Source organism: Xenopus tropicalis, chromosome 5, assembly GCF_000004195.4.
Source record: "Xenopus tropicalis strain Nigerian chromosome 5, UCB_Xtro_10.0, whole genome shotgun sequence".
Classification (NCBI taxonomy): Eukaryota; Metazoa; Chordata; class Amphibia; order Anura; family Pipidae; genus Xenopus; species Xenopus tropicalis.
In genome coordinates this window covers 13,769,641-13,797,298 of record NC_030681.2, presented here as the reverse complement: position 1 = coordinate 13,797,298, position 27,658 = coordinate 13,769,641, and the positions used below count along the sequence as shown (strand labels likewise).

The 27,658-nt window shown below is 42.4% G+C and overlaps 1 protein-coding gene across 5 annotated transcripts in view; it reads left to right on the top strand.

The window, feature by feature from the left end:
- Window positions 1–10,558: 10,558 nt before the first annotated feature.
- prox1 (prospero homeobox 1) overlaps window positions 10,559–27,658 on the top strand; it is a 64,380-nt gene continuing 47,280 nt past the window's right edge. For 2 of the 5 annotated variants that reach the window (XM_004914779.4, XM_012963949.3), the window contains exons 1-2: window positions 10,559–10,968; window positions 17,909–19,700. In XM_004914779.4, the coding sequence (XP_004914836.1) occupies window positions 17,976–19,700 (1,725 nt within the window). In that variant the 5' untranslated portion in view covers window positions 10,559–10,968; window positions 17,909–17,975. Of the gene's footprint in view, window positions 10,969–16,437; window positions 16,510–17,908; window positions 19,701–27,658 lie in introns of those variants that run through there. The other 3 variants (XM_004914780.4, XM_002934704.5, XM_018094114.2) reach the window with 2 other exon arrangements.

Here is a 27,658-nt window from a genome sequence, read left to right as displayed (position 1 = left end):
ATGGGGTCGCCACCTCCAAAATAATGGATCAAAATGTCTGGTGCAGAGGAAGGGCCCATGTGGTCCGAAACATGTAGTGCTATGCATCTCTAATAAAGTGGATTCCTTTTACATTTTGATGCTATCAATATTGATACTGCTCCAGTCTTTGATATATCTGCCCTATAATATTCGATAACCAAAAGCTCAGTAATCCATAGGTGGTTCTGTGTACTGGAAGTCTATGAAAAGCCAAGGAACAGATCCCGGGGGTCTTCTCACATTTCTCAGACACAAAGGAGTTGCTAGCAGTTAAACCTGTATGTTATGTTCCCATGCCCTGTGTGGCTTATTGCCTCAAACTACAAACTTGATATCCCTTTATACCGAGATAGTCCTGCATCTATAAAATGAATATTTGGATTCTCTTATTGTCACACTGGGATATTTCTCACAGGCCCAATGGAAAATTCATCAGAAATTTTGCCCATAAATTTGCCAAAAGCTTGTGTGGGCATAACCCCTGCCAGTCATGATCATGAAGCTGCTGCCAGGAAATATCCAAGCAATAAATTGTCCCACAGTGATCCATTCGTTGCATTTACTCTAAGATTACAGGATCCCATGAAAAATCAGGGACCAGTCTAATAATAAATGCAGTGCAAATTCAATGCAACCTGTGTTGCCCTTCTAGTTGCCTTGCCCACAAGATCTGGTAACTGTATTTATTCCACATTATTATCTGTGGATACACTAAATTCCATACTATTTTGGATGCCCCCCCACTAAATCTATACACATGAAGGTTTGACATTTGTAGAAGAAACAAAGGCAGGCAAATTTCTGTGAATCACAATGTACAGACTTCTAAAAATTTGAATCAGTGTCAGAGTCACTCCTTCTTCCCAGAGTCAGACTGGGCCGATGGGACAACAGAAAAAAAGCCTGGTGGGCCTCACCAACCCAGACCCGATCCCTGCCAATGCTCTCCCACTGACCTTCCCCGATGGAGCCTAGTTAAGTATGAGATATGTATGGTCGGGGGGTAGTGGCGGGGGCGGTGTGTGTGCGGCGGCAGGGGCCCCTGGGAGGGTGTGGGAGGCCCTGGGTGGCAGCCCTGTTGGGCCCCGCATACCCCGGTCCTACCCTGGTTTTTTAGTATAACCAATATGGTTTATAGGTACACATACCCTGAATTAATGTCATGGTGCTTGGTCCCCTAGGCCTATGGCGACATCCCAGGTCACCAATCTGACCCATATAAGATAAATTATAGATGTCTGCGACGCTCCAGATGGTGCTGAACCCAAACTCCCAGATTTGGCCACTGTAGCAAAAGTGTATGAATATCTTGCAGCTATCAGGATCTGTTATCCAGTATACTTGGGAATGCAAATCAAGATTTTTTTTTTAACCCATTCATTGCAACACTAGGATAGTGTGTTGCTGCATCAGATCCTGACGCAGAACAGAGGGGCCTACGGTAATTCTGATATAGTTGCAAGGTATTCATACACTTTTGCTACAGTGTTGGCCAATTCTGGGAGTTTGAGTTCAGCACCATCTGGTGGGTCGCAGACATCTATCATTTATGTTAGATTCCTCTGAATGAGCCTTATGGCGTTAAATAGGAAGCAGTGGGAAATAGCATTGCTTTATTTTCATACTTTCTGCAGATTGGTTTTCGCTAATACATTTGGGGTCCTATGTTCAGAACCACGAGCACACTACTTCCAAGGAGCCTGCGTTGGTTTCCTCCAGGTACGGCATTTTCTTCCCACACTCCAAAAACATACAGGCAGGTTAATTGGCTCCTGGCCCACTGACCATAGTGTGCATGAATGTGATAGGGACCTTAGAATGTTATAGGGGCATTAGATTGTAAGCTCCACTGAGGCAGGGACTGATGGGAATGTGATAGGGACCTTAGATTGTAAGCTCCACTGGGGCAGGGACTGATGGGAATGTGATAGGGACCTTAGATTGTAAGCTCCACTGAGGCAGGGACTGATGGGAATGTGATAGGGACCTTAGATTGTAAGCTCCACTGGGGCAGGGACTGATGGGAATGTGATAGGGACCTTAGATTGTAAGCTCACTGGGGCAGGGGCTGATGGGAATGTGATAGGGACCTTAGATTGTAAGCTCACTGGGGCAGGGACTGATGGGAATGTGATAGGGACCTTAGATTGTAAGCTCCACTGAGGCAGGGGCTGATGGGAATGTGATAGGGACCTTAGATTGTAAGCTCCACTGGGGCAGGGACTGATAGGAATGTGATAGGGACCTTAGATTGTAAGCTCACTGGGGCAGGGACTGATGGGAATGTGATAGGGACCTTAGATTGTAAGCTCACTGGGGCAGGGACTGATGGGAATGTGATAGGGACCTTAGATTGTAAGCTCACTGGGACAGGGACTGATGGGAATGTGATAGGGACCTTAGATTGTAAGCTCACTGGGGCAGGGACTGATGGGAATGTGATAGGGACCTTAGATTGTAAGCTCACTGGGGCAGGGACTGATGGGAATGTGATAGGGACCTTAGATTGTAAGCTCCACTGGGGCAGGGACTGATGGGAATGTGATAGGGACCTTAGATTGTAAGCTCACTGGGGCATGGACTGATGGGAATGTGATAGGGACCTTAGATTGTAAGCTCACTGGGACAGGGACTGATGGGAATGTGATAGGGACCTTAGATTGTAAGCTCACTAGGGCAGGGACTGATGGGAATGTGATAGGGACCTTAGATTGTAAGCTCACTGGGGCAGGGACTGATGGGAATGTGATAGGGACCTTAGATTGTAAGCTCCACTGGGGCAGGGACTGATGGGAATGTGATAGGGACCTTAGATTGTAAGCTCACTGGGGCAGGGACTGATGGGAATGTGATAGGGACCTTAGATTGTAAGCTCACTGGGGCAGGGACTGATGGGAATGGGATAGGGACCTTAGATTGTAAGCTCACTGGGACAGAGACTGATGGGAATGTGATAGGGACCTTAGATTGTAAGCTCACTGGGGCAGGGACTGATGGGAATGTGATAGGGACCTTAGATTGTAAGCTCACTGGGGCAGGGACTGATGGGAATGTGATAGGGACCCCCCCCCCCCCCCCCGCCTGTCAGTCAGCAATTTGCATCTCTTTAGAAATGCCCAAAACAGAAAGGAAAAACAAGGAATATATTGTTGTAAATAATGCAAAATTTCGATATTTTATTGTTTGATGACATATTTATTGCATTAAAGCAAATTCCTTCACACACAGTTACAGCCGCGTTTGTGCGGATCGGGAAGCGTCTGTTCTGTGAGAGAGAGCCCTCTACTGTCTGCAGCGGCTCACTGCATCTGGCTGCGTGTAGTCCCAGGCATTCACCCTCGGCAGGGACATACTACAGGCCTTTTATTCAAAGGAACGGGCAGTTTCAGTGAAGGCACGGTGGGCTGATACTGAACTATAAGTCTCTGCTTGATGGTGCACTTCAGTAACAGACGGGGCTTCAGATTTTTCTCAAGAACATTTGCTTTCTGTGAAACAATTTATATCTAGGATATTCAGGGTATTGTCACTGGAACTTTCCCTCTCAGCCATGCAGGGTATGTAGGCCTGCTGAGAGCTATGAGGGATTCCTCCTGCCTCAGGTAATGAGATTGTTATGGAAACAGGGGGCTATATACTCTCACCAGTTGGGGAACTACCGTTCAGAAGTTTATGGGGGGGGCTGCTATATGGTAGTGCCTCGCCCCAGCCCCTCATTGAACTTTATGTGCGCCCCCCCCCAAGATGTGTTTTGGAAGGGGCCAGCCATTATAAGTTACCTCACCAAGTCTCAACTTTCCTCCTGTCTGGGCAGGTACATTTGGTTTGTAGGCAGAACTCACCTTGCCCCTTACCTTTATCTGGGCAGGTACATGTGTGGTTACTCAGTGCCCTCAGTCTGGGCAGGTACATCTGTGGTTACTCAGTGCCCTCAGTCTGGGCAGGTACATCTGTGGTTACTCAGTGCCCTCAGTCTGGGCAGGTACATCTGTGGTTACTCAGTGCCCTCAGTCTGGGCAGGTACATCTGTGGTTACTCAGTGCCCTCAGTCTGGGCAGGTACATGTGTGGTTACTCAGTGCCCTCAGTCTGGGCAGGTACATGTGTGGTTACTCAGTGCCCTCAGTCTGGGCAGGTACATCTGTGGTTACTCAGTGCCCTCAGTCTGGGCAGGTACATCTGTGGTTACTCAGTGCCCTCAGTCTGGGCAGGTACATGTGTGGTTACTCAGTGCCCTCAGTCTGGGCAGGTACATGTGTGGTTACTCAGTGCCCTCAGTCTGGGCAGGTACATGTGTGGTTACTCAGTGCCCTCAGTCTGGGCAGGTACATGTGTGGTTACTCAGTGCCCTCAGTCTGGGCAGGTACATGTGTGGTTACTCAGTGCCCTCAGTCTGGGCAGGTACATGTGTGGTTACTCAGTGCCCTCAGTCTGGGCAGGTACATCTGTGGTTACTCAGTGCCCTCAGTCTGGGCAGGTACATCTGTGGTTACTCAGTGCCCTCAGTCTGGGCAGGTACATCTGTGGTTACTCAGTGCCCTCAGTCTGGGCAGGTACATGTGTGGTTACTCAGTGCCCTCAGTCTGGGCAGGTACATGTGTGGTTACTCAGTGCCCTCAGTCTGGGCAGGTACATCTGTGGTTACTCAGTGCCCTCAGTCTGGGCAGGTACATGTGTGGTTACTCAGTGCCCTCAGTCTGGGCAGGTACATCTGTGGTTACTCAGTGCCCTCAGTCTGGGCAGGTACATGTGTGGTTACTCAGTGCCCTCAGTCTGGGCAGGTACATCTGTGGTTACTCAGTGCCCTCAGTCTGGGCAGGTACATCTGTGGTTACTCAGTGCCCTCAGTCTGGGCAGGTACATGTGTGGTTACTCAGTGCCCTCAGTCTGGGCAGGTACATGTGTGGTTACTCAGTGCCCTCAGTCTGGGCAGGTACATCTGTGGTTACTCAGTGCCCTCAGTATGGGCAGGTACATCTGTGGTTACTCAGTGCCCTCAGTCTGGGCAGGTACATCTGTGGTTACTCAGTGCCCTCAGTCTGGGCAGGTACATCTGTGGTTACTCAGTGCCCTCAGTCTGGGCAGGTACATCTGTGGTTACTCAGTGCCCTCAGTCTGGGCAGGTACATGTGTGGTTACTCAGTGCCCTCAGTCTGGGCAGGTACATCTGTGGTTACTCAGTGCCCTCAGTCTGGGCAGGTACATGTGTGGTTACTCAGTGCCCTCAGTCTGGGCAGGTACATCTGTGGTTACTCAGTGCCCTCAGTCTGGGCAGGTACATGTGTGGTTACTCAGTGCCCTCAGTCTGGGGCAGGTACATCTGTGGTTACTCAGTGCCCTCAGTCTGGGCAGGGGTTACCATGCCTGTGGGTGGTTACTCAGTGCCCTCAGTCTGGGCAGGTACATCTGTGGTTACTCAGTGCCCTCAGTCTGGGCAGGTACATCTGTGGTTACTCAGTGCCCTCAGTCTGGGCAGGTACATGTGTGGTTACTCAGTGCCCTCAGTCTGGGCAGGTACATGTGTGGTTACTCAGTGCCCTCAGTCTGGGCAGGTACATCTGTGGTTACTCAGTGCCCTCAGTCTGGGCAGGTACATCTGTGGTTACTCAGTGCCCTCAGTCTGGGCAGGTACATGTGTGGTTACTCAGTGCCCTCAGTCTGGGCAGGTACATCTGTGGTTACTCAGTGCCCTCAGTCTGGGCAGGTACATCTGTGGTTACTCAGTGCCCTCAGTCTGGGCAGGTACATCTGTGGTTACTCAGTGCCCTCAGTCTGGGCAGGTACATGTGTGGTTACTCAGTGCCCTCAGTCTGGGCAGGTACATCTGTGGTTACTCAGTGCCCTCAGTCTGGGCAGGTACATCTGTGGTTACTCAGTGCCCTCAGTCTGGGCAGGTACATCTGTGGTTACTCAGTGCCCTCAGTCTGGGCAAAGTACATATCTGGTTACTTGGACTGTAAGTGCCACTAACTTTGCCCAGTCTGGGCAGGGTACATCTGTGGTTACTGTATAGAGTAGTACTAACCATGGCCTCAGTCTGGGCAGGGTACATCTGTGGTTACTGTATAGAGTAGTACTAACCATGGCCTCAGTCTGGGCAGGGTACATCTGTGGTTACTGTATAGAGTAGTACTAACCATGGCCTCAGTCTGGGCAGGGTACATCTGTGGTTACTGTATAGAGTAGTACTATCTGTGGTTACTGTATAGAGTAGTACTAACCATGGCCTCAGTCTGGGCAGGGTACATCTGTGGTTACTGTATAGAGTAGTACTAACCATGGCCTCAGTCTGGGCAGGGTACATCTGTGGTTACTGTATAGAGTAGTACTAACCATGGCCTCAGTCTGGGCAGGGTACATCTGTAGTTACTGTATAGAGTAGTACTAACCATGCCCTCAGTCTGGGCAGGGTACATCTGTAGTTACTGTATAGAGTAGTACTAACCATGGCCTCAGTCTGGGCAGGGTACATCTGTAGTTACTGTATAGAGTAGTACTAACCATGGCCTCAGTCTGGGCAGGGTACATCTGTAGTTACTGTATAGAGTAGTACTAACCATGCCCTCAGTCTGGGCAGGGTACATCTGTGGTTACTGTATAGAGTAGTACTAACCATGCCCTCAGTCTGGGCAGGGTACATCTGTGGTTACTGTATAGAGTAGTACTAACCATGCCCTCAGTCTGGGCAGGGTACATCTGTAGTTACTGTATAGAGTAGTACTAACCATGCCCTCAGTCTGGGCAGGGTACATCTGTGGTTACTGTATAGAGTAGTACTAACCATGCCCTCAGTCTGGGCAGGGTACATCTGTGGTTACTGTATAGAGTAGTACTAACCATGCCCTCAGTCTGGGCAGGGTACATCTGTGGTTACTGTATAGAGTAGTACTAACCATGCCCTCTGTCCAGGCAGGGTACATCTGTGGTTATTTTATATATGTGTAGTACTAACAGGGTCGGGCTGGGCTGTTGGGGCACCAGGAAAAAACCCAGTGGGCCCCAGCGGCCCAGACCCGGCCTCTGACGGTGCTCCCCCGGCTGATGGTGTCCCTCCCCTGATGTGTCACTTATGTGCGCTCAGGGGAAGAAGTCGGAACAGGGGCCCCTGTGGGGGTTTAGGGATGCTCTGTGGGGGCCCATGCAGGGGAAGCGGCCAAGGGCACCCAGGGGGGTGTGGGGCCCCTGGGGCAGCAGCCCAGTCCAACCCTTAATAATAGCCATTCCCTCTGTCTGGGCAGGGTACAACTGTGGTTACTGTGTATATATGAGTAGTACTAACCATGCCCTCAGTCTGGGCAGGGTACAACTGTGGTTACTGTATATATGAGTAGTACTAACCATGCCCTCAGTCTGGGCAGGGTACATCTGTGGTTACTGTATATATGAGTAGTACTAACCATGCCCTCAGTCTGGGAAGGGTACATCTGTAGTTAGTGTATATGAGTAGTACTACCCAATGCTTCTGTTTGGGCAGGGTACATCTGTAGTTAGTGTATGAGTAGTACTACCCAATGCTTCTGTCTGGGCAGGGTACATCTGTAGTTAGTGTATGAGTAGTACTACCCAATGCTTCTGTTTGGGCAGGGTACATCTGTAGTTAGTGTATGAGTAGTACTACCCAATGCTTCTGTCTGGGCAGGGTACATCTGTAGTTAGTGTATATGAGTAGTACTAACCATGCCCTCAGTCTGGGCAGGGTACATCTGTAGTTAGTGTATATGAGTAGTACTACCCAATGCTTCTGTTTGGGCAGGGTACATCTGTAGTTAGTGTATATGAGTAGTACTACCCAATGCTTCTGTTTGGGCAGGGTACATCTGTAGTTAGTGTATATGAGTAGTACTACCCAATGCTTCTGTTTGGGCAGGGTACATCTGTAGTTAGTGTATATGAGTAGTACTACCCAATGCTTCTGTTTGGGCAGGGTACATCTGTAGTTAGTGTATATGTGTAGTACTAACCATTCCCTCAGTCTTGGCAGGGTACATCTGTGGTTAGTGTATATGAGTAGTACTAACCATGCCCTCAGTCTGGGCAGGGTACATCTGTAGTTAGTGTATATGAGTAGTACTAACCATTCCCTCAGTCTGGGCAGGGTACATCTGTGGTTACTGTATATATGAGTAGTACTAACCATGCCCTCAGTCTGGGCAGGGTACATCTGTGGTTACTGTGTATATGAGTAGTACTAACCATGCCCTCAGTCTGGGCAGGGTACATCTGTAGTTAGTGTATATGAGTAGTACTACCCAATGCTTCTGTTTGGGCAGGGTACATCTGTAGTTACTGTATAGAGTAATACTAACCATGCCCTCAGTCTGGGCAGGGTACATCTGTAGTTACTGTATATATGAGTAGTACTAACCATTCCCTCAGTCTGGGCAGGGTACATCTGTAGTTACTGTATATATGAGTAGTACTAACCATTCCCTCAGTCTGGGCAGGGTACATCTGTGGTTGCTGTATAGAGTAGTACTAACCATGCCCTCAGTCTGGGCAGGGTACATCTGTGGTTGCTGATCCTTCATTTACCACTGGCCTTGCCTTCTGCCTGGGCTGCGTATACTTGTGATTAGCACTTGCCTTGCCCTCAGGTTACTTAGTCTGTATGTAGGGGTAACCTTGTGTCTGGGCAGGGTCCATCTGTGGTTATTCAGTCTGTAGTAAGGATCACCTTGCCCTCTGTATGGGTAGGGGACACAGATTTATGTATTGATCTTTAATGAATGCTGACAGGTTCATGAGCAGGAGTCTGGACAACACAGCAATGGGACACCGCGGAAATATAATACAGAAGCCTGCAGGGGGTTGGAGTAGTATTGCTGTAAGCCCGTCAGTATAGAGATTTTAAGCACAAAAAATGTGAGGTTCTCTTTAAATGAATTTTACCATTTATTACAGCCTCAAGATGTTGCTGAACTGAAACACTCAACAGATTGCCAACATGTCTATTTTAATTACATTATAATAATAATATTTGAATATAACCATACATGTTCACCGAATTTCAAATGAATTCTATAATCTACAGGAACTTTTACATCAATTTTCATCTTCAGAAGCTGCCATCGTACTCTAATGTAAAACACTTCCCCACACTCACTTTTTCCGTCTGTTTTTTTTTTTTAATGCAAAGATTAAATCAGTGCCATCAGAAAACAAATCAAGAAGTTAAGTTGCCTAATTGAATTGGTTTTTTTTTTTAAATTCCCCCCTACCACATCCATTCTCAGGTTTTACAGAACAATAAACATATTATTGAATGCAAATATTTTGTGTAATATTTCCTCCCCATTTTTTTTTTTTTGGCATCTCTCTCTTCCCCAAGGACATTTCCTGAGAATCGATGTCCAGCAAACACAACATTAAGCTCTTCTGTCGTTTGTTTTGGGCTCCCTTTATTTTAATGGGCCCTTTATTATATTTTTCTTTACATTTTTAAAAGTTTTTCTATTCAAAGGTGACCAGAAAAATGAACAGCACATTGTATAAGTGAACTGGGAAATTATGAGCAATACATAGTACATGAAATGCTTTTGGTTCATTTAATGTGATTATATTGTCTCTAAAATCATGTAAATATTAGACTTGAACATTGCAGTATATTCTTTAGACATAGGAAAGAGAGAGAAGTGTTTCTGATATGACACGATGATAATATAGAGCAATCTATATATATAGTATTGCTGGCATTTCCATAATCCTAAGAGCTATGTCATAGTTCCTATTAGGTTTCCCTGGTGGTTAATAAATAGTGGCTGGGCCATTGCATGTAGGAGACAATAGGAGGAACCTATGGTCCAGTCGTATATAGCAGCCTGCGATACATGAAGCTGAGAATCTGCTTAGTAAAGTTTCTAGAAACATTATATTATTCATATTTCAGGCTACTTAGCTCTGGCTACCAATATGTCTACAGTTGTGCCTATTTATTCAAATAAATTAACCACTATAATAAATATAAGACATTGTCCAAGAGATTGATTTAAAAAAAAAAAAAAAAAAATGGCTGCAGAATCATGCCCCCCCACGTAGATTATTATTTGGGTAACACACATCCCAGCTCAACACGGAACCCTACGTATAATATACACCACAAGCACATAATCACACTAAAACATAAATATCACAATTCCACAATAAGAAAGAAAAATATATATATATAAATGTTAATACGACGCTTATCGTGTGTCCGGTACTGGTGCCTTTAACCCATTCCCTTCTGGCGCTGCCGGATCCAGCATCGCCCATGCCCCTTGATTCCGATAAGGATGCTTTATGCATATTCTTGTTGAATTTTTAAAAAATAGCAGAAAAAAAAAATATTGAATTTTAAAAAAATCTATGAATAAAAGTCCAAGATGCCATGTGATTTTATTTTTATTATTTGATAGTTGACAGCAAAAATTCTACCAAAAAAAATCCTTTGCCTTGATAATGGGGCTTGGCTTGGACTTTCCTCCTCCTTCCCTGTCTCCCTTTCTGATTTCCCCCTTTTTTTTTTTTTCTCAACTCTCTTTTCCAAGTTAACTCTCCCACCTTGCATGTGGAGGGGCCTCCTGATTGGTGTGCATTCCCTCTGTGACGTCACTCAGACTGTGACGTCCATTCTTCCTGTTTCCTCCAGCTGTGTCTTAAAGTAAATCTTGTTGTAGTGCGGAGTCTCAGCTGAGCTCTGCTCTGCAGAAATAATACAATCCCAGGCAGGCAAACGGGAGCCACACAAAAGGGGTCTCTTCTCATTCTCTGCCTCTTTCTCCCTCTGTGTCTGTCTCTCTGCACTCTGCCTGCTGCTTCTCTCTGGCACACACACACTTAGTCACTCACTCACACACTCACACACACTCTCCCTCCCTTGTCAAATTGTACTATTCATCAGCAGATATCCCAGCCTCTGTGTTTTCTGTCTTTCACCGGCAAAGCGGATCAGTTTCATTGCTTCCCCTGAGTAAGTACCCTGGCTTTTTGAAATAACTTCTTTGCATTACAGCCTAACGAAGGTTCTGTTCCGACCGTTTTCACTGTTTGGAAACTTTGCCGATATAATTGCATGGACTTGATGAGTTGATTTTATTTGAGCTCCTTATTGTAATGAGTACCAATGTGAGAAATGCCCATGTTGCACGCTGCTTATCTTCGACCTTCGCTTGCCTTTACATTGGTCACTGTTGTTAGAAAATGTTTATATTTCTTAGTATTATCAGTGCCTGTCTTTGTCTTGCTTTGTACAGCTGCCCTCTTCTTCTTCTCCTTACCTGTGAAATTTGTATTTTATTTGCATGAAAACTTCCCCTATTTTGTTTTCTTCCCCCTGTTCCTATTTTCTAACTTTTTTGAAATGTGACTTCTATTTTCACTTATTGGAAATGTTTATATAGACAGATAAAGCACAGCAAATCCCAGGCAGCTACATGGGATGCTTAGGGGAAGATTCAGTTGTCCATCAGTCGAGGTGACTTCACACCTTGCCAAATATTGTTAGATCCGGGGTATAGATTATTTAACACCTTCTCATGTTGCATGGGGCACTTACCACAACATGGGGGGGGGGTCATGCAGTCTACAGACCCCCAGCTTGAAAAGGGTTAAACTGCGAATGTTTCCATGTAAATGTAAATCAGTATTTGGACAGTCCCTGTATGTTGTATAAATGTGTAAGTAGGGGGGCACCTCTAGGTCTTGATGATAAGATAAGTGTAGAGCTTCTAAGATCTCCACTTATGATACTTAAGACCAATCTGAATTTTTCTTTAGAAAGTTTGGAGGACGCAGTCGCTCTCCTGGGTTCATGTGTTTCCAGCAGCCCCCGAGCCATTGTCAGTGGGTGTTTTTTTCCCCCTGTTGCTTTTTGCATGAACGTCGGTGCAGTGAAAGGCAACACAACGATGACTAATTTGCTATGAAAGATTTTCTTCTTTTAATTCCTCTCCATCTAAACCCCCCCCCCCTCCTTCTTCTTCTTCTTTCTTTTTTCCCCCCTCTCTCCGTCTGGAAAGCTATTGTAAGACCATAACAAGGCGCGCATGGGCAAAAAAAAAAACAGACAGGTGCGTTGTGTCAAGAAAGACAGGTGCACTTTGCGTTGTGCCGAATCTTAGCAGGCTGTCTATTGTTGAGAGCTTTATGAATTTATGGTCAGCTTTGAGATAAGGCGTGCCAGAACAACAGGAACTATCATATTGTGCCGGGTGAGATATGGATTCTGTCAAGCCTATTTGCATGCTAAATGCAGGTTTCTTTAAACAGTCGTTTTTTACTTAAAGTAAAGGGGGGGCTATTATTTTCGCGAGGTTGCAGGATTTTACTGAAACCATATGTTTTGTATTGGGAGCTGTCACTTTACCTGCTCGTCACGGCTGAAAAGTGCAGCTGTTCCCTCATTTTTTCTCTCTCTCTCTCTCCGACTAAAAAAAATAGAAAAAAACCCCCATCTTTAGGGTTGATTCTGATTCCTGCCTTCTTTTCATTTAACGTTTCCCATCCTAATTGTGCCGCTCGTTCTCCTCTTTCCTAAGGCAAATCCGAGGCATGGGTTATTGCTCATTATTCATCAATGGGAAACAGGCGTTCAGCACAAATCACTGTAAAATCCTCCTGTTATTCCGAATGAAACGATCCATTTGCCCCAGAACGGCTGAACACATTTGCCTTAGGAAACGTGGCCTCGGGGGCTGTTAATTAAAAACCTGACTTTCTGGTGCGCTCAGTGACTTCTCTTAAGTTTTTCTCTGGAAAGATGACATTTGTATTGGCTTGGCTGCACAGGTCTAACCCCCGCTAACTATCACTGAACAGGGGGTCTTAATTGGAAATGTACGACTGGCTACTGAGTGAAGCAGTAGCTGTCCCTATAATCCACATAGCCTTGCTGATTTTTTATATTATAGAGGGATACATGGCTTGCGTGTAGTATGAGGGATACCGAAATTGAAAGTTTATTTTTTATTTAGGCTAAGATTTGATTATTTTTTGTCCGTTAGAAAATAAATAGAATTAAGGAACAACCTTAAATCCCCTACGTTGTTACTGATGCACATTGGCCTTTCTTAGTTTACACGGAACCTGTTTGCCCGGCGCCTACACCTATTCCTTTACATGACAAAAGCGTCTCGGTGACAGTTCCACCTTTCCACTTCCAACCCGTTTTTGTACTTCTGCTTTTTTTTATTAATCATCAACGGAGGATCTTTAGATTGAGAACCAGGTTCCACTTTAGCTCCATTTTCAGGCATTTCGGTGGGACGGGGACTTGTTTAGTTTCACTCTTTCTGTTTTGCAGCTTTTAGAATTTCTGGAGTTTGCCCTCAAAAAAAAAGTCAAATTTTTAAGAGTACGTACCTGCCCTCGTCACATCAAAGTGCAGGAGATGTTATAAAGCTAGTTTGATTTATGGAATTGGGCCGGTGATTGATTGTATTCATTTGTAATATGGGGGACGATTTGTTTTGGCCACTGGGATCTCGTACTTTCACTGTCGCCCTTATTTGCCCTAGTTCTGATGATCATACATGTAGTGAGTATTCTAACTTGAAATTCGAACTCGAGTATTTTCTTTCCATCACTTGATAGTCACTTCTAATTGAACCTCAGTCAGTACCCCCCCCCCCCCCCCCACAGCTTGCATGGGGTTCGAGGACACAGGTTGGAAATTCAGTTATGAAACCCACAGAGGAAAGATAAGTGCCAAATAATCACCCCAAGCCAGGTAGGTATATACATTAATAGGGAATGCATGAAACATATAAAATAGCATTGCAAGGCATCCAACCCACCCAAAAAATATAACGATGTAGACTTAAAAATACAAATACACATGAGCACTTACACTTACACTTACACATTTTTTTAGCCAATCAAAAAGTAACTCAAATATTTTATATTATATATATCTAGGCGACTGCGCCTGGGGATAGTTCTTGAAGACACTAACCCTGCCCTATTCTAAGATATTCACTATGTTTTAAAGTATTGTAAAACATAATAAAAGTAGCAGCACTTGTCCTTAAGAAATGACCCCAAATGCATCAAAATAAAACCTAATTTATCATGTAGAACATTGTAAATGTGTGTTAATGGACAGTTTAGGTATTGGCTAGAAAATAAAATGTCTTTAGGCAGAGGAAATCTTAACTGTAAAAATAGATACAAGTATGGGATGTGTTATCTGGAATGTTGGTACTGTTGGGTTTTCTGTAATTTGTTAAACGACTAATATAGGCTTATTCTGCTTAGTGACCAGCAAGAACAAGGCACTATCTTATTATAAGAGAGAAAAAGACAGAAATCAGCAAAGAATACAAATTATTTGCTTAAATTGAGGACTATACGGAAAACAGCTGCCTGGATAATGGGTTTCCGGATAGCAGATCCCATCATTTTTATGCACCAAATGCTGCGTTTCCTGATAAATTATTAATCGCTTTGCAGTGTTTAATCCCCTAAAATCAATCTGAAGTTTACCACCCCCCCACCCCAAATATAATTCTTGCCTGTTCAAGGCTACGGGCAGACTTTTCACAAACAGTTGGAATGGCTGTAATAGGTCAGAGTCCAATTAAACAAACTTTCTGTTTTTAGGACGATGTTCCTGTAAGAAATGTGGCTTATTTGTCTAAGAGAGAATCAGGTTCAGTGTTGAAAGTCCTTATTTTGCTCTTTGACTCTTTCCCTTGGGATTCTGTTTCTGTGAGGTGAAAACTTTATCGTCTCCTTCCCCTCACTCCATCCCCTCGCTCCATCCCCTCACTCCATCCCCTCGCTCCATCCCCTGGAAAGGGAAATTGAAAATGTCTCTGGCACCCTAGCCCTTATCTCAGGCTGGTGATGCCTTTCTGCACACACAAGAGCTTGGAGTGACCAATTAAAGAAGGGGATGACTTGATTTATTATGAATATAGATTAAGCAAAGTTGGAACTTCTGAATATCCCCAACTTATTACCCAATTAGAATTGAAAAGTATTCCTTAATTGTGCAAAATAAGAGTACGACTTCCATAAAAACACTTTCGTTTGATGGCCTTCAGTAATTTAGATCAGTTGAAATATGTTTAATATATATATATGGAGAAGGTGACCAGGTTTTAAAGTTTTATTGTGTAGGCTGAGATGTAATGGAAATAAAATATTGTGATATCTATACACTTTGTGATATATATTAGGTGTCAGTAGACTTAAGGATCAAATTAGAATTAAAATGGGGTGGAATAATAATATGAAAAATGATTTTGAAGAAAAAACAAACAACATTTTCACAAGGTATCTTGTTTCTCACTGCATTAATGAAAGTGTCTATTTAGTACCAAGTTCAGCAACACAATATTCAGATATTCTGGAGAAAACCAAATGCTTGTTTATGAGATGATGTGGGGGGTTTCTGTTCTTTACTAGTATTTTGCCACTGGAATTTGTAAATTGAAATTATATATTTTTTTATTTTTTACTTTACTAGTATTTTGCTATTGGGATTCGTAAATATATGGTTTATATATGGGTTTTTCTTCTTTATTTTGTTAGTATTTTGGCTGTTGTTCATGGGATCATAATCAGACATCTAAATCAGGTGCTTGTGCAAATAAGGAAATGTACAAAAATATTGAGAAATAGGCAGGAAGACAAAATAACAATAAACAGGGAGTTAAATAGATAGACTTACGCAGTAAGTATAGTAGAAAGGAGATAGATAGATAGATAGATGACAGATTGATGGATAGATAGAAAACAGACAGATAGATAGATAGATAGATAGATAGATAGATAGATAGATAGATGATAGATAGATAGATAGATAGACTGAGAGAAAACAGAGAGAGAGATAGATAGAAAGAAAGAAAAAAGGGTGGAACAAGACAGAAGATAAATGATAGACAGAAAGAGATAGAGAGATAACCAGCTAGAGACAGACTAACAGAATGATCAACAAACAGAAAGTCCTATAGGTAGATACCATGGATAGAAAGTTTCAGTTTATATAAAACATATAATTATAATCATGTATAATAATAATCCCACCAGTTAAATAGCAACTGGGCTTGGGGCTCTCGTTCTTAGTTATGAGGTTAAAAAAGCACTGCCGAAAAGAAAGTTTAGTATCTTCTAACAGTATTTTATGGCAGCCCCTTACCATGGTGGCTCAGAGGGCCTGCAGGAATAATGAAAGAATTTTAGAGATTTCTTTAGCTAAAGTGCTTTTTTTCTGCAAAAGCTCCTCGTGGTGTATGTCTACGAGCTAGAGCTCCTAGTGGTGTATGTCTATGATTTAGAAGGATAAGAGGGCACAAGGGTATTTCTTTTATAATAGATCGGTTTAGGGAATAGGTTGTATTAAAGTTAGGTCATAACTGACCTAATATGTAATATTTAACGTATTACTGGCCTCTGCTTACATATAAAATAGGACTTTGTTATTTACTATAGGTACGAACTACAGAACTATGAGGACCATGCTTTATTTTGCATTGTGGTGAAATTCTATAGATCCCAAAAATAACAGGTGATTTACCCTTAATTTTCAGACTTTCTCTTAATATAGGGTATTTCTAATGACAAGATATGTATCTTTGTTTGTACATGCGTGTATCCGCGTTTGTGTCTGCATACGTGCATGTATGGACAAAGAGACAGAGATAGAGGCGTACTAGTATCTAGTCTTGCACACTCCGTCAACATGAGCCCTACTTTCTGTTATTTTGATGCAGGTTTCGTCATGCTGAAATTATCATGCCTATTTGCATGAATAGTCATCTTTTAAAACTAGCCACAGATGCAGTCCTAGCGAGCACATAGATGTTTTTACAGGTGAACCGAAAGAGATGGGACCAAGTCCAAAAAGTCTGCATGCCGCCTTTGGCAAAATACCCTGTGATTGCGAAGATGTGCTCTGTTAAGCAAATGCATAGTTTAATATTAGATAAACACTCCATGGAAATAGCCTCATTTTCCTAAGGAGAATTTTATCTCCAAAATGAAGGGAGGTCCTTCAAGAAACTGCAAACGAGACTTTGCAAGAGATCCATGTTGGGGTTGCTAAGCCTTAGTCCTAAAAGAAATTCAAACAATTTAGGCCAAACCATTTTCCTTTTACACATTTCATATCTGCTTTAAAGATATTTTGGTTTCTATGCATCCCAAAGGTAATGAAATGTAGGACTGAACAAAACGATGGCCAAAGAATAATGGCATTTGTCCTCGGCAGATATTTTTTTTGTTGGGGGGGGAATTATGAAAACAACAGGGGAAGTACAGAATTTAATTAAATGAATGCTGACATGCAAACCATTGGGTAGCTTGTATGTAAGCAAACAAAAAAATAACCCCCTCCAACCTAATGAATTGGCGTTGGCTCCAAGACGTTGCTAAAATATGACAATATTGGAAATCCCGTCACCCAACTAGAGAAGAATAGAACATCTCAATGGGTTCACCTTTTATTTTGGTGTAATAATGTGGTTATATTTTTATGGCGTATCCTGCCCTTACTGTATTTTATTATCTTTTAATTTCTCCTTCCTATTACTTTCAACGTAAGCGGCTGCCTGCCATTTGCAGTCGATTCCTAAGCCACTATATCTATTAGAGATGAACTGTATTGTTTTAAGCATTTCTGCAAAAGAATCCTATTATTGTTGCTTAAGCAGTTTTTCATTTTGTTTAGTTTTTTTTTTTTTTATTATTATTCCTTTTCTTCTTAAATCTTAATCCATCTTAAACCGGTGAAGCAGAAATATTTAAAAATGTTTCATTTCGAGCAGAGTGCATAATAAATTGCAATAATTGTAATGTGCCATAAATCCCATAGCCTATGCATTTTGCATTTTGTTGAGGATTGAGGTCAGGAAATTTGGAGAAATTTAAAGAAAATGATTCATCAGTCCTTTTGTTCTGTTGGCCAGGGTCCCAGGATTCTCGAGCTGTGCCCAGCTGACAAGCTTTTGAAGATGGCACAATAACAGTCCAGTGATGCCTGACCATGACAGCACAGCCCTCTTAAGCAGGCAGACCAAGAGAAGAAGAGTTGACATTGGAGTGAAAAGGACAGTAGGGACAGCATCTGCATTTTTTGCTAAAGCCAGAGCCACATTTTTCAGTGCCATGAATCCCCAAGGTTCCGAACACGACGTTGAGTATTCGGTAGTACAACATACAGATGGGGAAAAGTCAAATGTGCTCCGCAAGCTGCTGAAGAGGGCAAACTCCTATGAAGATGCCATGATGCCTTTTCCAGGAGCAACCATCATTTCCCAGCTGTTGAAAAATAACATGAACAAAAATTGTGGCACCGAGCCCAGTTTCCAAGCCAGTGGCCTTTCTAGCGCCGGCTCAGAAATACATCAGGAGGATGCATGTAGCAACTCTTCAAGAGACAGCCCCCAAGAGTGTCTTTCCCCATTTGGCAGGCCTACCATGAACCAATATGATATGGATCGCTTGTGCGATGAGCACCTGAGAGCAAAACGTGCCCGGGTTGAGAATATAATTAGAGGTATGAGCCATTCCCCCAACGTGGCATTAAGGGGCAATGAAAATGATAGAGATGGAGCCCCTCGGTCAGTAAGCCCCAGAGAAAGCTATAGAGAAAACAAGCGCAAACAAAAACTGCCTCAGCAGCAGCAACAGAGTTTCCAGCAGCTGGTTTCAGCTCGAAAAGAGCAGAAGAGAGAAGAGCGCCGACAGCTGAAACAGCAGCTGGAGGACATGCAGAAACAGCTGCGCCAGCTGCAGGAGAAGTTCTACCAGATCTATGATAGCACTGACTCCGAAAACAACGAAGATGGCAACCTGTCTGAGGACAGCATGCATTCGGAGATCATAGAGGCTAGAGCTCGTGATTCCATGGGCAGATCAGATCATGAAATGTTTGACTTAGATCCTGCTCAGTTTATTGACCGCGCTCGAGCCCTCATCAGGGAACATGAAATAGCATCAGATAATCACCCCAAAAAAGATGGTCCTAAAGATAAAGATAATTTGCATCACAATTTTCAGCCTGAAAGTAAGCACTTGGCAGAAGCACTAAAGCAAGAACTAAATACTGCCATGTCACAGGTAGTGGACACTGTGGTCAAGGTTTTTTCTGCTAAGCCCATACGCCAACTTCCTCAGGTCTTCCCACCTATCCAGATGCCTCAGGCAAGATTTGCAATCAGTGGGGAAAACCACAACTTCCACACCACCAACCAACGTCTGCAGTGCTTTGGTGATGTCATCATTCCAAATCCCCTGGACACATTTAGCAATGTTCCATTGCCTAGTTCCACAGACCAAACCGAAGCATTGCCTTTAGTTGTTCGCAAAAATTCAAATGACCAGTCTGCCTCTGGACCTCCACCTGGTAGTCACCATCCTGTACTGCACCAGTCCCCTCTGTCAGCAGCTGCCAGTTTCTCATCATCATCTTTCCGTCACCCTTTCCCTCTTCCTCTCATGGCTTACCCATTTCAAAATCCCTTGGGGGCTCCCTCATCAGCTTTTCAAGGAAAGGACAGGTCCTCCCCAGAATCTCTAGACTTAACTAGAGAAACCACAAGTCTGAGGACCAAGATGTCATCACACCACATGAACCATCATCCTTGCTCTCCAGCTCATCCACCCAGCTCAACAGAAGGCCTTTCATTGTCCTTCATCAAGTCGGAGTGCGGAGACATGCAAGATATGTCTGATATCTCACCTTATTCGGGAAGTGCAATATCCTTTTTTAAGTTGGCTGATCTACAAGACAAGGTATAAGACAACTGATGAAAGGTGGTAGGTCAGAGCATAGTGTGATTAGCAGTTAAGGGTCCAGTCTAAAAGAAAGACAACAACAATTATGTACCTAAGTCATGCAAAGGTTTATTTTTTAACCCTAGGTTCCCAGTTATTGCTGGACTTCAGTATTCAACATTCTTTATATTTTAGCTTTATGGTGAAGGACACAGGCTGGGCACTTAAGGTTAAGAAATGCTGCTCTCTAAAATATATAAGAGCTCATTTAAGAAGAGGGGACATGGTGTAAAGTGTCATTTTTACCCACAATGCACCCTGCTCCTTTGTTGTGCTTTCAGTAGAGACACATGAGATGTGCCTGTCTGTAAGCACCACCCTAACAAGAGCAGTTTGCAATTGGAGAGGATATTGGGCATTTTTAGTAAGGAAAGACTGCACCATCAGATGCCACCACATATGCCCTAGATGTTGGTAGGCATTGTCTTCACTGCTTAAGAATATCCTAAGAACTATTATAGTTTTGTTGGTATTGGTATTATATTTCAGCATGCATTAAAAGGAACCAACTGTATGAGATATATGTGCAAACCAATTATAGTGCAACAGTGAGGACAGAATTAGAAAAAATATTAGATTGAACATTTCTAGTAGCAATGGATGAGGGTCTGTGGTGTATACTCTACTGTGCATTGTAATAAAAGTCACAGGTCTAGCAACTCATAGCAACCAAGTAGCCATTGTCAGTATCTGATCTGCCATTGAAATCATTTGCCTTTTATTTCTCAACAGAAAAGCAAAAGTGCAACTGGTTCCCCATGGGCCATTATGAGCTAAATTAAACCAATCTTTTCCATGTGGGTGGAGAAATCCCACTAATCCAATGGGTCAGCCTTTGGGAGGGTGGGTGGAGAAAAGTGGCCTGAGGCCTCCATCTTAATGGGGATCACATTTCATCAGTTTGGAATGTCCCACCTGTGACACTCCAGCTGCTGTTGCCCAGAGGTTACAGGTCCATTGTATATACAGGTATAGGACCTGTTATCCAGAATGCTCGGCACCTGGGGCTTTACGGATAAGGGATCTTTCCGTAATTTGGATCTCCATACCTTAAGTCTACTAAAAAATCATTTAAACTCAATAGGATTGTTTAACCTCCAATAAGGATTAATTATATAGTAGAAGATTCTGTTTTATTATTACAGAGAAAAAGGAAATCATTTTTAAAAATTAGAATTATTTGCTTATAATGGAGTCTATGGGAGATGACCTTTCTGTAATTCGGAACTTTCTGGATAACGGGTTTCCTGGATAAGAGATCCTATACCTGTACTGAAAATACCTGATAATTATTACACAGCAGAACATGTTATTTGTACTTTTATCTGTATTCCCCCATAAGGGGATCCTGTGATGCTAGGCCCCCATAGCAAATGCCATTTCTGCCCTGCCCTTAATTGGCCAAGTGCTAAAAGCGGCGACATGTGGCCAATAATCCAACATGTACACTAAAAGCACCCACTGGTCCATTCAGTTATCCTTTTGAAACATCAGCTTTGGCTTGATTGCACTGTAGGTGGATCCGCCAAACATAGTCAATCCAATCACACACAGCTTTGACCAAATTGTATTAAAATAAATCCCGATGTCTATGGGCAGCTCGGCACCAACAAATTTCCTTCATTTCTCTTGTGTCTTGGCTTTTTACCCTAAAGTAGGAATACAAAATCCCATCCAGATAAAGGCAGAGGAAGTGTGAGTCAACAGCTGACCTTCGTCAGATGGAAATCGTAGGATAGGTTAATTATTATTGGGAAAAAAACAATGATTTTTTTTTGTGTGTGTCGAAGTGAGTAAACATGAAGATGCAGGTACTGATTTATTCCGACTGCCTAAAGTTCTGCCCTCCACCCAGAAGTCTGTTCTGCCTGCTCATGCAGCTGCTTGCTATGCATCATTAACCTCTGTTGAGCCTTACATAGAAATCTTTTGTCCTTACGTACACAAAGCAAATTATTTTGGAAGGCCACTGAGCACAATTAAACACAAAATTCAGCTGCATTAGGATCCAGATAGCTGACTCCACAACCGCTCTTTTATCCGCCCTGCCTTGGGCTTTCATTTCTCCTGCAATCTGATATCATTTTTGCATTGTTTCATGTCAAATTCAAAATGTATATATATATTATAGAAATATTTAGAAAACATGTTATCATTTTCAGATTTAAAAAATCTATACAGTATTCTTTTAGATGTTATATATTTAAGATTTTTACTACTTTTTCAGTCTAAAAAAACATGGAGGGCTGATATGATTGGGTATGGGCCATATTAATTCTAAGAGGAGCCAGGAATCAGTATTTTTGATATTTTTTTTAGGCTAAAGGAATAACTTTTAATGACTTTATATTACATTTACTGAGTTTTTACCCCCCCACACACTTTTTTTTTTTAAATAAAATTGTTTTTTTGTATGAGGTGAGAGGGAACCATGAGTGGCCCCCAAAACGCCTTGTTGGCAAGGAGATCTAGAATATAAGTTAACATATAAAATATAAATGTAGAATCATACACAGACAGATATACTGGTCACCTGTTTAAAAGCAAAAATCTTATTGGTTGCTATGGGTTACTGGGCCTGGATAAACCTAGTGCGTTTTATTACATATGGGGGTTTATACTAATATTGGGTAAGGATTTAAAGGGGAAGTTCTCCTGGCCTAAGCTAAGCAGCTTTTGAAATGGACATTTTTTTATGCCTGTTTCCAGTTTGCAATTTTAAGTGCTATCTGGCTGTTAGGGGACACTGACACCCCAGCAACCAAACAAAAATGTTGTTTGTGTAGCTACAATTTTAATGTAATTTCTTATTGTTTAACCTGAGAAAGTGGCCTGCTCCTAATTATCTTCCATTCCCAAACAGCTGCCTGGTTGCTAGGGGTTATTAAGCCATAGCAACCAGATAGCTGTTCAAAGTGCAAGCTACACACTTTTCATTGTGGTCAAACATATTGTTATTTAAGTTATTATGAAATTTGAGAGATTTCTTAAGCTTTTTTCCTAGGTCACATTCTAATCATGGGGGTCATGGTGACCCCACACAAAAAAGATGAGCGGCCAAACTGTACGTGGGCATCCTTTGGGAGCTAAAGCAGAGAAATGGCAGGGATATGTTTCTCATCGGTTCCCATTATGGCAACATGAACAATTGGCAGTGTTGTTATCAGTCGACAGTTAGCTACTTATCCAGTGCAGTTAGTACAATGAAGGGTGAGTAATGGTTGTAGGGTTGTCCTTTTAATTTGTATTTTTACTACAGGGCTGCATGGTTCCTTAAGATCAGATATTATGAATAGGAATATTAGTTTGTGGGCCATGGCACAAATGGCTCTTCTATCTACTTCTCTTATTGCCCATCAAATTTCTAGGAAGCCCAGTTAGTAGCCCCTGGTGCAAGGTTATCATTAAAAATGTCTACTGATGGGTTATGGAACCTCCTGTCCTGGCATTTGGTTGTATATTGAATAAGCATAGCACTGATGGGAGGAGCCACAGATCTGGTGCACAACAAATATGGCTACCAGAGAGGCGGGAAATCAGGAGATAATATGAATTCTAACTGTCCACTCAAGGCAATAACCAGAATGCATCTGATATACCAATGAACTGACCTGCTAAGATGCAGACGATAAAATAAAAATACCATATATATATATATATATATATATGTACTAAGTGTGAACTTGCCACGGCCTAATTGGCTTGCTGAAATGCAATGTAAAACAATCATTCCCCCATTGATTAGAATTTCTATTAAGTTCCGCGTAGATGTAAAATCATAACGTGATTCACTTTCGCAATCAACGCGGGTAATTCCAAGAGAAGCGACGGGAAGTTTTAGTGTTTCCAGATTCTGCCTGGCGCTTCATCAGACTTGGTAAATACTTCCCAGATTAAAGAGGCTGATTTTATACACGGAATAAAACGCCGACTAAGGTACATAATTTTAAATATTTTAGTATTATTTTCCCATTTCCTTGAAACTTGAGACGGATGGAAAGGGCAGGAAAGTCTAGTATCCCGTAGCAACCAATAAGATGTTTTCTTTCAGACAGTTAAGTGTTGCCTGTTAATTGTTTGCTAAGATATAATAGAGCTTGTTCTAAAATTAGAACTAATGGAGTGGTGTGGGGCTTTTATGTGTGGTGCAGTTGTCCTTTCATTTATGGCTGCTGAATGCAAATATCCTGAGCTGAAAGGGACCTGTTTTTCTTAAGATGCAAAAAAGATGCTTCTGTTTCTTTCTGCATTTGAATAAAACTTAATATTTGATTAAAGAGATTCATTTGCAAAGGTGCAAAGGGCGCATTCATATTGTGGTGTTGGCTTCCAGGTGCAGTGTAGGAGCAATTACATGCAATGCCTAGTATTTGTATATACAATAATGGCTGCTGGGGCTGCTGCTACAGCTTATGTTCTTAGCAGTTTATGTAAAATTAGTAAAAAAAAAGCAAAAAGTAATATAAGAAAAGTTTATCCTGGTCTAGTAACCCCTGGCAACAGTTGGCTTTTAGCAGCCTATGCAATTAAATACATGCAATGAAGCATCCATTTGGTTGCGTTAGCTAAAGTGGGGCAGATATTGTTAATTTTATCACCTAACTGAAATGCAGTTGTTTCATATTATTCAGTGGAACACATTATCTGTATGTGAATAAGTGTTAGTGTGGCCCCTTAAAACCAAAGGGCACTCAGCCCGTAGTGCAGGGGTGGGCAAACTACGGCCCGCGGGCCACATCCGGCCCCTTGGCCTTTTTAATCCGGCCCGCCGACGACGCCAAGTCTCATCATCACGCGAGACTTGGTGTCATTGGCGGGCCGGAATTAAAGAGACGAAGGGGGCGTAACGCTGGCCTGGCCCTGCCCGCCCTGGCCCGGTCCGGCTCGGGGGTAAGTAAATGTGGCCCGTGAGCCAAAAAGTTTGCCCACCCCTGCTGTAGTGTGATGGTACCAAAGTTGCCTGGCTACAGTGGGTAACTAGAGCAAATACCCAGGTCAGTTTATATGTTGGGTCATTATGAGTGCTCTGCAGCCAAGAATATCCTGTAAACTTGGTGTACTTCATGATATCATCAATAATAATCTTTGCTTGATGATGTGATTTTTTTACCCCATGATATTTGAAATCACCTGAGTTCCCTGACCTGTATAACTCAGCCTGCAGCCTTGTGCCTTTATATGGGCACAGAACCCCTCAGTGACTGCTAATATCCTTATCATTTACAGTAGGGGGTACATTATCCCTTATAATACATGAGTGATACTCAGAGTTCCCTGTATAACTCAGCCTGCAGCCTTGTGCCTTTATATGGGCACAGAACCCCTCAGTGACTGCTAATATCCTTATCATTTACAGTAGGGGGTACAGTATCCCTTATAATACATGAGTGATACTCAGAGTTCCCTGTATAACTCAGCCTGCAGCCTTGTGCCTTTATATGGGCACAGAACCCCTCAGTGACTGCTAATATCCTTATCATTTACAGTAGGGGGTACATTATCCCTTATAATACATGAGTGATACTCAGAGTTCCCTGTATAACTCAGCCTGCAGCCTTGTGCCTTTATATGGGCACAGAACCCCTCAGTGACTGCTAATATCCTTATCATTTACAGTAGGGGGTACATTATCCCTTATAATACATGAGTGATACTCAGAGTTCCCTGTATAACTCAGCCTGCAGCCTTGTGCCTTTATATGGGCACAGAACCCCTCAGTGACTGCTAATATCCTTATCATTTACAGTAGGGGGTACAGTATCCCTTATAATACATGAGTGATACTCAGAGTTCCCTGTATAACTCAGCCTGCAGCCTTGTGCCTTTATATGGGCACAGAACCCCTCAGTGACTGCTAATATCCTTATCATTTACAGTAGGGGGTACATTATCCCTTATAATACATGAGTGATACTCAGAGTTCCCTGTATAACTCAGCCTGCAGCCTTGTGCCTTTATATGGGCACAGAACCCCTCAGTGACTGCTAATATCCTTATCATTTACAGTAGGGGGTACATTACCCCTTATAATACATGAGTGATACTCAGAGTTCCCTGTATAACTCAGCCTGCAGCCTTGTGCCTTTATATGGTCACCGAACCCCTCAGTGACTTCTAATATCCTTATCATTTACAGTAGGGGGTACATTATCCTTTATGTTTATGTATATCCTCAACCATATTAGATGTTTATGACATAAGTAGATCAAACTATTTTCATTCTGCCGGCGATCCTGTCTGCCCCCCCAGCGCAGGCCGGAGCCTCCCCTCACCTTTGTGTGTTGCTGTTGTTTAGTTAAGGCCAATACATTGTACTTTGCAAACACACAACACACAAGTCTGAGGTTGTTTGAACACGGCTCCAGGTTCAGCTGCAGAACACTGCTCCTCTGATCTTTTATGTTCCCGAGCAGATGTCTTTCATTAATTTATGGATTTATCATCTTTTCCTTTTTTTTTTTTTTTTTCTTTTTTTACACCTGGCAGCTGGCTCAAGTTTCAGCAGTTATTGTCTATTTTGCATCGGGCATAGAACTGAATGTCATCTGTCTTCACAAAGCTAAGGCTAAGGGAAGGGAGGCAGGCGACCGGGAACTTCGGGGATGGAGCTTGTTTGCGCACGGAGCACACTTACCCCCCTTAACTCCTTAATATTTATTTGTGCTCATTTTCTTTCCTGGCCTTGAATGGGGCTTAGCCGGCGCTCGCTACAGCTGTATGTTTACTGAATCTATTCCATCGTGAGTCATTGTGCGTGTGGAAGTATCCTGGAAACAGCCAGGGCTTTCTTGGAACCACTGTTTTTTTCAGAGCTTCCACTTCAAAAGGGAAATTCGCCCATTGGATTGGGCGCATACACCCCTCTGAGACTTACCCCTAATAGATAGATAGATGCCTTACTGCTGCGCGTGGGGGTATTAGTGGCGCCTGATGCCAGTGTGTAACTCACCGGAGAGGTTCAGGGATTTAGCTATTGGCTAAAGGGTTAATTTCTTCGAAACCAGTGAGTGAGTTTGACGTCACCGGGGTTTAAGGTATTAGAATGGTGACCGTGAGTTTATAGGATAGATCTGTATGTGGGATTATAAAGATTTTCTTACCTTCTACGAAGTAATTTAAATTCTGCCCCATTTCTATAGATAAACAGAGAAGTCAGATAGGTAGTACAGAGAATGACTGAGGTCTACATAGATTAGATAGATAGATAGATGATAGATAGATAGATAGATAGATAGATAGATAGATAGAAAGAAAGAAATATAGAAAAATAGTTGATATATAGTTGGATTGATAGATAATGGATAGATGGATAGATAGATATATAGATAATAGATAGACAATATATTGTTGCATAAATAGATGATAAATAAAAGATAGATAGATTGATAGTTGACTATATATATATATATATATATATATATATATATATATATATAGTTGGATCAATACAAAATAGATAGTTGGATAGATTGAAAGATAGATGATAGTTGGATGGATAGATAGATAAATAAATAAATAGATAGACAAAAAGATGATAGTTGGAAGGATGGATGTTAGATGATAGTTGGATAGATAGATGATAGATAGATAGATAGATAGACAGACAGACAGAAACGTGATGATAGATAGATAGATATATAGATAGATAGATAGATAGATGATAGATAGATAGATAGATAGATAGGTAGGGAGATAGTTGATATAGTTGGATCAATAGATAGATAGTTAATATAAAGTGATAGTTGGATAGATTGATAGATAGATGATAGTTGGATGGATAGATAGATATATAGATAGATAGACAGAAAGATGATAGTTGGATAGATAGATAGATAGATAGATAGACAGACAGAAAGGTGATGGATAGATAGATAGATTAA